Source organism: Eulemur rufifrons, chromosome 23 (assembly GCF_041146395.1).
Source record: "Eulemur rufifrons isolate Redbay chromosome 23, OSU_ERuf_1, whole genome shotgun sequence".
NCBI lineage: Eukaryota > Metazoa > Chordata > Mammalia > Primates > Lemuridae > Eulemur > Eulemur rufifrons.
In genome coordinates, this window is record NC_091005.1 from 16,907,124 (window position 1) to 16,920,306 (window position 13,183).

General features: G+C 39.9%; 1 protein-coding gene across 1 annotated transcript in view; it reads right to left on the reverse strand.

Annotated features, from left to right (window-relative positions):
• Window positions 1-11,503, reverse strand: part of CFDP1 (craniofacial development protein 1) — an 80,369-nt gene extending 68,866 nt beyond the window's left edge. The window contains exons 1-4 of the mRNA XM_069497894.1: window positions 11,294-11,503; window positions 8,455-8,572; window positions 5,417-5,642; window positions 4,978-5,102 (exon numbers count right to left, since the gene is read on the reverse strand). Of these exons, the coding sequence (XP_069353995.1) occupies window positions 4,978-5,102; window positions 5,417-5,642; window positions 8,455-8,572; window positions 11,294-11,357 (533 nt within the window). The 5' untranslated portion in view covers window positions 11,358-11,503. The remainder of the gene's footprint in view (window positions 1-4,977; window positions 5,103-5,416; window positions 5,643-8,454; window positions 8,573-11,293) is intronic.
• Window positions 11,504-13,183: the final 1,680 nt, after the last annotated feature.

Genomic DNA, 13,183 nt, shown 5'->3' on the forward strand with positions numbered 1-13,183 from the left:
TAACTTGTTATTTTTACAATTATTTTAACTGTTAATCAATTTTGATTTTTAAAATTTACACAAGTTGAGCATCCCAAATCTGAAAATCAAAAATGCTCCAAAACCCTAAACTTTCTGAGCACTCCCAACACAATACTCAAAGCAATGACCATTGGAGCATTTTGAATTTCAGATCTGGGTTACTCAACCAGTAATAATACAAATATTCCAAAATCCAAAAAAAATCCCCAAACCTCAACACTTCTTGTCCCAAGCATTTCGGATGAGGAATACTCAACCTACAGTTTAAAATTAGTAACTAAATTAAGAAAGTAAAATTGGTATTATTTCTTTTTAATCCTAATTTACTGATGGCAAAACAAACCTCACTGGATGTTTCTGTACAGAAAACACACACCTTTTCTGAATGCAGCAGTGGTAGTAAAACCACATGATGATAATAGAAATGATTCCAAAAAAATGAAGACCAACCAAGATCATACTGGTTTTACTCCATGATTCTTCATATATGTTGAGCATCCTTTATCTGAAATGCCTGGAACCAGAAGTGTTTCAGATTTGGGAATCTTTACATTATACATACTGGCTGAGCATCCCTAATCTAAAAATCCAAAATCTGAAATGCAACAGTGAGCATTTTATTTGAGTATCATGTCAGTTCTCAAAAAGTTTCAAATTTTTGAGCATTTTGGGTTTTTGGATTTTGAGGTTAGGGATACTCAACCTGTATCGAGTTGGTTTTTGATTATGCAGTGCTAAAACTTCAGTGAGTTTCTTGGCAGCAATGTTTTGGATAATGATGCAATGAATCCATCAAAACTTAAGTGGCATTTTACACACAAAACAAATAAGTTCAAAATCAAAAGCATTCTTTGAAAGAAAGAGTACTGCACAAAAAAGCTAATATAAACTGCCAAATTCTACATATTAATATTAGTACAGTGAGGCCTTTCTGAAAAAGGAAGTTGCTAAATGGTTACAGCCTTTTGAAAAAGGAGCACTTTTGGTTGCTAAAACTAAAAAAAAATAAATAAATAAAAAAATACCATTGCCAAGATATTAGTAAAAAACTGCTGCAATGATGTTTGGAAATGTTGGTGAATCTGTGGCAAAGAAAGTGGTTTAAATAAAACCTTGCAATGATACCACAGCTTGAAGATTTTAGGATCTGGCTTATGATACTGTGAATTATAATAAAGTTAGAAAAGTATTTTTTCAATGCAATGTGGAGAATGCCAATATATTGCTAACATGCAAATTATTTTATTATATGTGTGATTTAAATATGAAGGTGATACAAAGGATTCTGTATAATAAAACTAGGATCACATGGTCAATACATGTGATTCGGAGTTTAAGTGTTTGGAAAAGTATGTTCCAACGGTACAGCTGCATGACAGGAAAACATTTTGGATTAAGGAGCTAAAAGTATGTTCCAACGGTACAGCTGCATGACAGGAAAACATTTTGGATTAAGGAGCTTATGTCAGAATTAATGTGCTGCTTCCTTCATCAAGAAAAATCTTTGAGCTGGGCACAGTGGTGAACACCTATAATCTGAGCTCCTTGGGAGGCTGAGGTGGGAGAAATGCCCGAGGCCAGCAGTTCAAGATCAGCCTGGGCAACATAGTGAGACCCAGTCTCTATGGAGGAAGAAAAGAAAAATATTGCTACCAAAGAGGGGAAAACCCCACTATACTCAGTATAGTAAAAACTGAATTATGCAAGTCTAATGCATTATCATTTTTAAATTACTCTCTTTACATGTGATAAAATGAAAGCTAATCATAAACATGCATATATTATATTGCATGCTGAGTACAATGGTTATGAAAGGGAAAAATTCTGTTGAGCGTGATAAACTATAAAATATAGTGTTTCTGAAAGAAAATAATTAACAGATGATCCCCAATTCAACAACAAAACTTGCCTATTTGTCTAATATCTTCAGTATTTTTAATCTTCTTAAAAATACCGTACAAGGAAGCAATTCAACGTTTTTCTAGCAAATAAATTATAAGGGTAAAAATGAAAGTTAGAAGCCTAGAAGAATAGAGTTTCTACATATTAACATATATTTCATGGAATGTTTCAGATTGCATTTTCTATCGAAAGAATATTCAGGCCAGGAGTGGATGTTCATGCTTGTAATCCTAGCACTCTGGGAGGCCAAGGTGGGAAGATCGCTTGAGCTCTAGAGTTCCAGACCAGCCTGAGCAAGAGCAAGACCTTCATCTCTCCAAAAAATACAAAAATTACTCGGGCATAGTGGCACATGCAGATAGTCCCAGCTACTTGGGAAGCTGAGGCAGGTGGGATCACTTTAGCCCAAGAGTTTGAGCTTGCGGTAAGCTAAAATGATGACACCACTGCACTCCAGTCGGGGCAACAAAGCAAGACTCTATCTCTAAAAAACAAAAACAAAAACAAAAACCAGTATCACTAGCTTCACTTTGGATAAAATTATAAATGAAAACCCTGAACTTAATGAAAGTGCTTTAAAATTTATACTTCCAATTATAGGAAAATATCTGAGATAGGTTTCTTTTTGAGGGTTATGTAAAAAAACAAAAAACAAAAGAAAACTAACACAGAAATAATTTACCTATACATTATCTCCCAGGAGTAGCACTGTCATGAATCCAACTTAGATTAATTAATAAGAAATAAGCTCTTTCATTGCAATAAAAACTGTAGATATTAATATAAACAGTGATTATTCAAAGTGTGTATGTTTAACATTGAGAATTGATATTTTACTTTTAGCTTTGTTTTGCTTCAATTACAGAATAAAAAAGTGTAACAATGATTTGCTGTATCAATCACCTATACTAGCATTTTCTATGAATTGTTTATATAGTTATGTAATTTTCTTTTCCTATCTTTGGTTCATTTTGACTATATTTATTGAAATATAATTTTATGTTTGTTGAATCTCTTTTTTTTGGCCACTGCTGTGTCAGCTGAGATTATAAGGACCAACGGTAGGCAGCAGGCAGCCCCAGTTATGTGCAAGCACATGCTCTGGCGCTGCAGCCAGCTGGGTATCTGTTGAATCTTAAAATTTGGGCTTGAATTTTGTGTATCTTTTAAATTTATTTTTCTAGTAATTTCTTTTTATTGTGTTTTACAAAAGTATTGGTCTGCAATAGTCTGAAAATTTTAAATCAGGGTCCTTAACTATAGATAGTAATGTGTTCTAATGTTAGATTTACTGGATGTGAGTGTTATCTTGTGTTACGAAGGAGAAAGCCCCTTGATCATAAAAGACATGCTGAAGTATTTAAGAATGAGGTGTCACAATGACTACAAGTATAATAATTATAATAAAATAATAATAATTCTCAAATGAGTCAGCCAAAGCAAAAGAAAAACCAAAATACAGATGGTGAGACAGAAACCAAACGTTAACCAGGGGTGAACAGGGACGACAGGCACATGGGTGTTTGTTGTAATACTATTCTTACAACATTTCTGTAAGTATGAAATTTTTCAGGCAAAAAAGGTGGGGAGAAATTTTTTTTTTTTTTGAGAGACAGGGTCTTGCTCCACTGCCCAGGCTGGAGTGCAGTGGAGTGATTATAGCTCACTGTGGACTCCAACTCCTGGGCTCAAGCAATCCTCCTGCCTCAGTCTCCTGAGTAGCTGCGAATACAGGTGCATGCCACCATATCTGGCTAACTTTTCTTTCTTTTTGTAGAGATGGGGTCTCACTGTGTTGCGCAGGCTGGTCTTGAACTCCTGGCCTCAAGCAATCCTCCAGCCTTGGCCTCCCAAAGTGCTGGGATTACAAGTCTGTACCACTATGCCTGACCAAATCTTTTTTAAATAATAAAAAGTTTTCCTACACACAATTTATAATACTGATAACTTTTTCTTCCAAAACGTATTTTCACAAGCTGAAATAACTGTAGAAAAGCACATTATTTTTAAGAATAAATATTGTAGGGAAATTACATTTTCAGAGATCCGACGGGTCTAATTAATTATTATCAAGGAAAACAAATGTGACCACCTATAAAATTACTGATTGGCATTTTATCTGTTCTCATTTAGCTCTAATTTGGAGATCTGCTGTTTCACATAATAAAACTGAAATAAATGGGGAAGAGGAAATTCCAGGCATGTGGCTTTTACCTAGAACAGCTAGGAGGTTAAACTGGTCAAGGATAAACTGGCATTAAGCCCTTATTGTTTTGCTAAACTATAGTAAACAAACCTCATGAATCATTTTAAAAAATATTAAGGAAATAATATTGGAACCAAATTTCTCTCCTACTAATTTCAATTCTTATCTGATTTCAGAGTCTTCACTGGAGCTCATATTTCATAGTCAAAAAAGGTAATAAAGGGAGAAATGGGCTGGGTGTGGTGGCTCATGCTCATAATCCTAGCACTTTGGGAGGCTGAGGTGGGAGGATCACTTGAGGCCAGGAGTTCGAGACCAGCCTGAGCAAAGGTGAGACCTTGACTCTATAAAAAAAAATAGAAAAATCAGCTGCATGTCATGGCGGTCGCCTGTAGTCCCACTACTCAGGAGGCTGAGGCAGGGGGATTGCTTCTTGACCACAGGAGTTTGACGTTGCAGCAAGCTATGACAACGACACTGCACTCTAGTCAGGCAACAGAGCAAGACTCTATCTGGAAAAAAAAAAAAAAGAGAGAGAGAGAGAGAAAGAGAGAGAAATGACTTATCCAAAGTCACAAAACAACAATGAGCAAGTGGAACCAAATACTTAACTCTTATATGTCCTTGCTTCTGTCCAGCTGACCACTTCATAAAACTCAACTACATTATCACACGTGAGAAGACCTTTTTCATGTTCCCTGATCATTTATAGAGTCACAGTTTTGAGTTCAAATATCTCTACCAAAATATTATGATAGGCTGGAATGAGGATAGTTAATACCACTTATTAATACAAAGATGGTCATTTTTAAAATACTAGTTTTCAAAGATTGTGAAGGTCCCCTTACCTCACTTCTTCACCAGCAAAATCAAATACTTTGGTGATTTTAACTTTTTCTGTTTCTTTAGGTTTCTCTAGCTCTTCTGTTTTGACCAATTTACTTGAACTTGTCTCTTCAGTCTCCTCTCCTGTCTATGAAAAAAAGGAAGAAGTATAATCAGTTTCATCAAAGGATGAAACCTAAACAAACCATCTAAAATGCTGTTCTTAAATATTTCATCTTTAACCAGTTAAAAGACCAATTGGAAATTTATTTGATTAGAAAGGCTTATTTTCCTACTCTAGGAAATGCTTTCCTTTTCATTTAGTAGAGTTACTATCAAAAGGCATCTAATCTGATTTCTGCTGTAAGTTTCAAATCTCAGTTTGTAAATTTAAAAAAAAAGGTCTATCTGGAGAACTTAGAGTATTTCTAGAGAGGCATTCATCTCAATCTCTCAATTTACCTTAACTTCTGTAGTTGCGGGCACTTTTGATTTTGGTCCCACGTCATTGAGGAAGCTGGCCCAGAGTTCATCCTCCTTCTTTTTCCTTGCATCCTCTGATCCAATTCCTTTTTCTTGCTCTGCAGTTTCATCGTCCTCCTCACTGCTACTCCCTTCAGATTCTGCATTGGAATCCTCCTCTTCCTCCTCTTCTATTAATAACAAGAGGCCACCTTGTTTTTTCTTCCTATTCATCAATAGTCACAAGGAAAAGGTAAGACAAGACAGACAAGGCAAAACAATTTCAGTGACCCCTTTCTCAACTCCAACTATAATCTTGCAAACCTGAGAAAATTTTTAAAGCTGGGACTACTGACTTAACATAGTGGGGGGAGTAGGAGAAGTAAACTGAGATTCTGGAGAAGAAAAAAAGAATTGAATTCTGTTAGCATCCTCAGTCACTTAGAATCAAAATACAGTGTTTTCCATCTAAGTCAGGTGCAGCTGTTTTCACCAAGAAAACACCCAAAATCACCTCACAGAATTAATCTGCCCAGAAAACATGTTCTAAGAACATATGACATATGCCAGGTATTTTTTTTTCTTTTATTTTCCCTGTCCTGAAATGATGCAAGCAATGCCAGATATTTTTTGACTTTTTTTTTTTTTTTTTTGAGACAGAGTCTCACTCTGTTGGCCGGGCTAGAGTGCCGTGGCATCAGCCTAGCTCACAGCAACCTCAAACTCCTGGGCTCAAGCAATCCTACTGCCTCAGCCTCCCAAGTAGCTGGGACTACAGGCATGCACCACCACGCCCGGTTAATTTTTTCTATTTTTAGTAGAGATGGGGTCTTATTCTTGCTCAGGCTGGGCTCGAACTCCTGAACTCAGGCGATCCTCCCGCCTAAGCCTCCCAGAGTGCTAGGATTACAGGCATGAGCCGCTACGCCTGGCCTTGGAGAACAAGTTATATTGAGAAGAGCCTCAAATTTATTTGCACTATTTCTTCCACGAGTTCTCAGCGAAGAAAATATGAACATTTCGTCCCACTTTCTGAAGAGAAAAAAGCTGGAATACAGGAAAACTCAAGGATATAAGAAGTGAGCCCAAGACTTGTAAGAGTAATTGCTTCTGAGACCAGTGGTCCCCAACCTTTCTGGCACCAGGGACCGGTTTCATGGTGGAAGACAATTTTTCCACAGATGGGGGGTGGGGGATGGAGAGGGGTTGGTTTTGGGATGATTCAAGTGCATTACATTTATTGTGCAAACCTCTCTGCTAATGATGATCCATATTTGCAGCTTCTCCAATGTTAGCATCATTGCCTTAGCTCCACCTCAGATCATCAGGCATTAGATTCTCACAAGGAGCATAAAAGCTAGATCCCACGCATGAGCAGTTTACAGTAGAGTTTGCACTGCTATGAGAATCTAATTCCACTGATGATCTCACAGGAGGCAGAGCTTATGCAGTGATGTGAGCAATGGAGAGCGGCTGTAAATACAGGTGAAGCTTCGCTGCCTCACCCTCTGCTCACCTCCTGCTGTGTGGCCCAGCTCCTAAGAGGCCACCAACCAGTACTGGTCTGCAGCCCTAGGGTTTGGGGACCACAGTCTTAGACTATTTTGATTTCAGGGGAATCATCTAATACGTAAAATTCTTTTTTTCCTTTTCATAAACTGTAATCTGCTTTTTGTTTCAATGCCCAGGAAGACAGAAACACCAACCAAAGTGAAGTGAAAGACTTCTACAAAAGCCCTTATCTGAGTTAAATAACCTGGCAAAATTTTCACAATTTTTGGTGGGAGTATAATTCCATACTAAGTCTATGGAAGGCAATTTGCTAATATCTATTTTTTAAAAGCTTAACTGCATATAATCTTACAAACAATTCTACTTCTATAAATTTCACTTAATGTATACATGTATACTCATACATGTATACAAACGTAAACAAAGAATATTCACTGTAGTCTTGTTTATTGTTGTAAAGACTAGATACAATCCATACATCCTTCAATATGGGAATGCTTAAATAAAGTAAGGCCTATTCACATAACGTAATACTATGCAGTCACTGAAAAGGACGTACATCTAAATGTACTGCCATGGTACCATCTCCAAGATATGAGATAATGAAAGTGAGAAATGATATGCAGAGTATCCTACTATTTGTACTTTTAATTTCTTTCTTTTTTTTTTTTTTTTAAAGACGAGGTCTCATTATGTTGCCCATGTTGGCCTTGAACTCCTGGGCTCAAGTGATCCTCCTGCCTCAGCCTTCTGAGTAGCTGGGACTACAGGCACATACTACTGAGCCTGGCTATTTGTATTTGTTTTTTTTAAAGAAGGTAGGAAACATATACATATATGCTTGTATACCCAAAAAGTATCTCTGGTAACATAGTTTTTCAGAGGCAAAAACAATAAGGTTTAGAACAGGGTACACTTCTTTTCTAGTAATCGATTTTTTTGCTTTACCCATGTACACGTTACCTATTAAAATTTATTTTCGGCCGGGCGTGGTGGCTCACGCCTGTAATCCTAGCACTCTGGGAGGCCGAGGTGGGCGGATCGTTTGAGCTCAGGAGTTCGAGACCAGCCTGAGCAAGAGCGAGACCCCATCTCTACTAAAAATAGAAAGAAATTATATGGACAGCTAAAAATATATATAGAAAAAATTAGCCGGGCATGGTGGCTCATGCCTGTAGTCCCAGCTACTCGGGAGGCTGAGACAGGAGGATCGCTTGAGCTCAGGAGTTTGAGGTTGCTGTGAGCTAGGCTGACGCCACGGCACTCACTCTAGCCTGGGCAACAGAGTGAGACTCTGTCTCAAAAAAAAAAAAAAAAAAAAAATTTATTTTCAATTAAATCTCAGAAATTTTTAATGCTTGCCAGAGACCAGGAATTTAATCTTAAAATATCAACAAATATTTCCCTCAAGGCGAAAAGGATTTAGAAACCCTGGCAATAAGAAATCTATCATCAGACCAATCTTAGCAATCAGGATGGTTGTGACAGCAGCCTCTGACTTCTAAGGGCCCTGAGGGAAGCATCACCTGGCTGGAATGCTCTGAGCCTTTCTCTTTTTCCCTTTGGTTTTCTGTGTCTGCTCTTCACCATCCACTTCATCTTCCTTCACTAATTCATTTACATCATCTTCACTATACTCTCCACCTGAAATCACATAATAAGGTGGTCAGATAGGAATAAAGGCTTCACATCAAGATGATACATTTTCATTAAGAATAAAGGCTTTTACATCAAGAAGAGACATTTTCATTAAGAAAAAAGTCTAATATGTTCCCCTATTCTTCACCTAACTAAAACAACATTTCCTTAGGAAAGTTTCCTTGCCCCTGAAGATTAGACTAAGTTCTATTGTCTAGGCTTCCATGGCAGTCCGTATCTCCCCTCCATAACTCGTCCTACTTATATTTAATGTTTGCAATTTCTGCTATGATCTATCCTCTATGAGGACATGAACCCTTATTGTCTTGATTTATAAGTAGTTGATGAATGAACGAATAGAAATTCCAATTCTTCTAATATACTTCTCAAAGAAAAAACTGATGCTCCATCTCATCTTGGGTATCTTTCAAAGCTAATCAAGAGACCCTGCATTGTCAACAAAAGAGCTTTAGAAAGAAATCTAAAGATTCTGGTTAAATATAGCAGAAAGAACAAACATGTCTGTGTCCTATCTTCAGACATGGACACTCAAGGGTCCCCAACAAAAGAGTATTGCCTGGATGCCCACTCTTACCACACTCCGGGCACCAGTCAATAAACCAACCCTGCCCACACAGAGAATCAACCATCTTTTTTTTTCTCTTTTACTTCATATATATTTTCATTTGAAATATATGTACCAAAAAGCACACACATCTAATGCAGAGCTAAATGAAATGAAATACAATGAACATGCTTGCATAACCAGGACCCAGCTTGAGAAACAGCACATGACCAGCACCCTAGAAAGCCCTTTGTGTTCCCTTCAGTCACTTGTCACTGGCCCACTCCAAAGGGAACCACCATCCTGGCTTATGACACCACAGATGAGTTATGCATGTTTCTGAACTTTAAAGAAACAGAAGCATACAGGATGTACTCTTTTGTGTCTGGCTTCTTTCACTCAACACTATGTTGGAGAGAGTCATCCATATTATTGCATGTAGTTTATTCATCCTCATTCCTAAACAGTATTTAATTGTATGACTATACCACAATTCCTCCAGAAGTTATTAGAGAATTTTTTCTAATTTTTGTGGAACACATTCAGAAAGACAACATGAGATCCAAGAAACAGGGAATCCAATACATAAAAGAGATAAAGGGAAAATCCAGATTGGTGAGGATGGAAGATCCTGGGTTTAAAACTAGAACAGTCATAGAATGTAACCAAGCCAAAGTGGAGTAGGTCAGAAGGCAAAGATGGACTTTCAGAAGATGAAAGTAAAAACCTAATTAATCTAAATATTTTGGGAAAAGATTCAGACAATTCTCAAAATTTATAGTCATATTAGTAGTAGTACATAGAAAGCTGAGCAACAACAAAAAATGGCAATTATTAACTCCGGAAAAAACAAGTAGCACAGGAAAAGCAATCACAGTGTACCACATGGTTCAGATGTGAACATGGTGTTCCCATGGTCATTAAAAAAAGTAAACACTGAATACAGATCTAATTAATATTACACATACGTACAATGGCAGACTAGGGTTTTGGGGAGGCCCTGAAGGTGGAAGTGTATGTGTGTGTTGAGGGATGAAGGAAATAAGATCAAGGGGTATTAAAAAAGAGATCCACCATGCATAGGTTAAGTCAACAGACAACAGAAATACAACAAATTGAAAAATTGGAAAGCAGTTTCCTCTGTGGAGGATCGAACAGGGATGAGGGGTGATGTCAACTGGTAGTTTTCCAAACAAGCCTTTCGAAATACTTGATTTTGTTTAAGTACGTGCATGTAAAACTTTGATTAAAATGAAAACAAGTTTCCAAATGATCACTCTCTGATTGGCAGCGTCAAGACTAAAAAGCTGGTGGACAGAGAGAGGGTCAGTGAAACCAGTTACGATAATATGGAGAATCCCAGCACAGGATAATGGTAGCTGTGAATGAAACGGTAGCAGTGAGATTGGTGAGCAAGTGGCCAGAAGTAATTTTCCACATAGACACAACAAAAATTATTGAATGGATGGAAGACAGAGAATGAGGGCGACTCCTGGGAGAGATTTTTTTTTTTTTGGGGGGGGGGAGGCGGGAATAAAAGGGTTTGTTTTTCTCCTGAGCAATTCAATGGGTAGAGACACTTAACGAGATGGATGCGTTTGGAGAAGGAGAGGATGGGGAACGGACAGGTCTGGGTGATAAGATTCACTTTGGCCCCATTCGGTTTGAGGTATCTATGCAAAAAGTTCTGAGAGAAAAGCAACAGGTAGACGTTGCAAAGAACCTAAATGAATCATCATGCGAACTTTCTAACAACCAGGTAGAAAGTGGACAGATCTTGCACTTGGTGGTACAGCTAACAACTCTGAAAAAACCTCCAACGCTCAGACTAGCTTCCATAAGATTTCTGAAGCAGCAGCGTCGTCCGGGGACTGACCGACACCGTCCCCAGAAACAGGGCCGCGTTCACGTGCCGGTTCCCGCGCTCCAAGAGGCGGGTGGCGGTCGAAGTCGGCGGACGCGGAGCGGCTGCAGGGAATGTTCCCACGCACACGTTTCTGGCCAAGGTGGCCAAGCATGCGGGGCCAGAGGGCCGGGACATTCGAGACCGGGTGCCACGGGGGCCACCCGGGCACCAGGCCGACGCCCGCGGAGGCAAGGCGCGCCTCACGTCAGGCGTGGGGCGGGGCAATCTACCTCTCGCCTCAGGCGGCATTGCTCACCCGACGGCACGTAGTCCTCGTCCTCCTCTGAGGTGGAGAAGTCTTCAGAGTCGAATTCCTCCATGTCTCTGCCGCTCCGCGCCCGCCAACCCAGCCCGTAGCAGCTGCCCGCAACGGCAAAGGTCTAAAGAGACACCATAGAAGTGGGGCGGCGGCGGCGGCAGCTAGGGCGGCCCCGACAGCGTTTTGCACATGCGCAGAGAGTGCTACGTGGTCGAAATACGACACTTCCGGCCGATGCCTCAGGCCGATTCTCCTGTGGCGATCTCTGGAGCGCGGACCCGCCCTGGAGCGGTGCATGCTGGAACTTGTAGTCTTCGGCGTTACCTCACGGCCTTGATTTAGAAAATGTGCTTAAATAAAATTGCGTATCTGTGGAAATACGTCGACCTTCATTATTCATGGATCCGTGTTTTCACGTTCACTTGCTCGCTAAAATTTATTTGTAACCCCCAAATCGATAATCGGAGTACTTTCTGGGGTTACTCCCGGGCATGCGCAGAGGGTGAAAATTTAGAGCCGGCAGAGGCACCCGTTCCCAGCTGGGGCAGAAGCTCCGCCTTCTCTTTGCAGCTCTCAGGCTATAAACAAGAGTCCTTTTCGCAGTCCAGTTAGTGACACTTATCTTTGCATTTTTCTGCTTTTTTTTTTTTTTTTTTTGGTGATTTTGGTGTTTAAAATGGCCCCTAAGCGTAATGCTGAAGTGCCGTCTAGTGTTCCTAAGCGCAAGAAGACTGTGATGTGCCTTATGGAGAAAATACGTGTGTTAGATAAGCTCCGTGCAGGCATGAGTTACAGTGCTGTTGGCCGGGAGCTCAATGTTAACGAATCAACAATCCGGTACATCAAGAAAAAGGAAAAGGAAATTCGCCGATCTGTACGTGAGGCCGCCCCGGAAAGTGCGAAAGTGACATCTATAGTGCGCGATGAAGCTATGGAAAAGATGGAAAAGCGGCTCAATTTGTGGATTCATGAGATGACGACTGATAAAAAAAACATAGTGGACAGCATTGTTGTGAGACTGAAAGCCAAAGAAATTTATGGTCACGTTACCCAGGGTCAGAGAAACGTTAAGCCCTTCTCTGCGAGTGCTGGCTGGCTTGCACGTTTCAAAAGGCGATACGGGGTGAAAAATGTTAAACTAGCAGGTGAGGCAAGTTCTGCGGATCAGGAGGCTGCGGAAGAATTTAAAAAATGCTTGCTAAGTGTTATACAGGAAAAGGGTTATGTGGGAGAGCAGGTTTTCAATGCCGATGAGACTGGTTTGTTTTACAAGGATGTTGGCAAACGAACCTTTATAATGCAGATGGCCTCCAAAGCCCCTGGCTTTAAATCATGCCAAGACCATGCAACCTTGCTATTGTGCACCAATGCCAAGGGTGACTTTAAATGCAAACCCCTAATGGTGTACAGAGCCCAAAATCCACAAGCACTTAAAGGGAAAAACCTGAACCATCTGCCAGTCCACGGGAGGTGGAACAGAAAAGCATGGTTGATGTCTGATTGGTTCCACAATTGCTTCATCCCAGAAGTTGAACACTACCTCCAGGGCAGAAACCTTGCCTTCAAAGTTTTATTAATTTTGGATAATGCTCCAGTCCATTGCCGTGAAGAACTCGAAAATGCACACCCCGACGTAGACGTTCTTTTTATGCCCCCAAACACTGCCGCTGTCATCCAGCCCCTCGATCAGGGCATACTAAAAGCTTTCAAGGCTCACTACACGAGGGAGCTTTACACAAAGGCCTGTGAGGCTCTCAAGGCCAACAAGGAAACCACCATGATGGACTATTGGAAGTCAGTCACTATAAGCAACGTTATTGATTATGTTGGCACAGCCTGGGACAGCATCAAGCAGGCTGCCATTAATAGCTGTTGGGAAAATGTTTG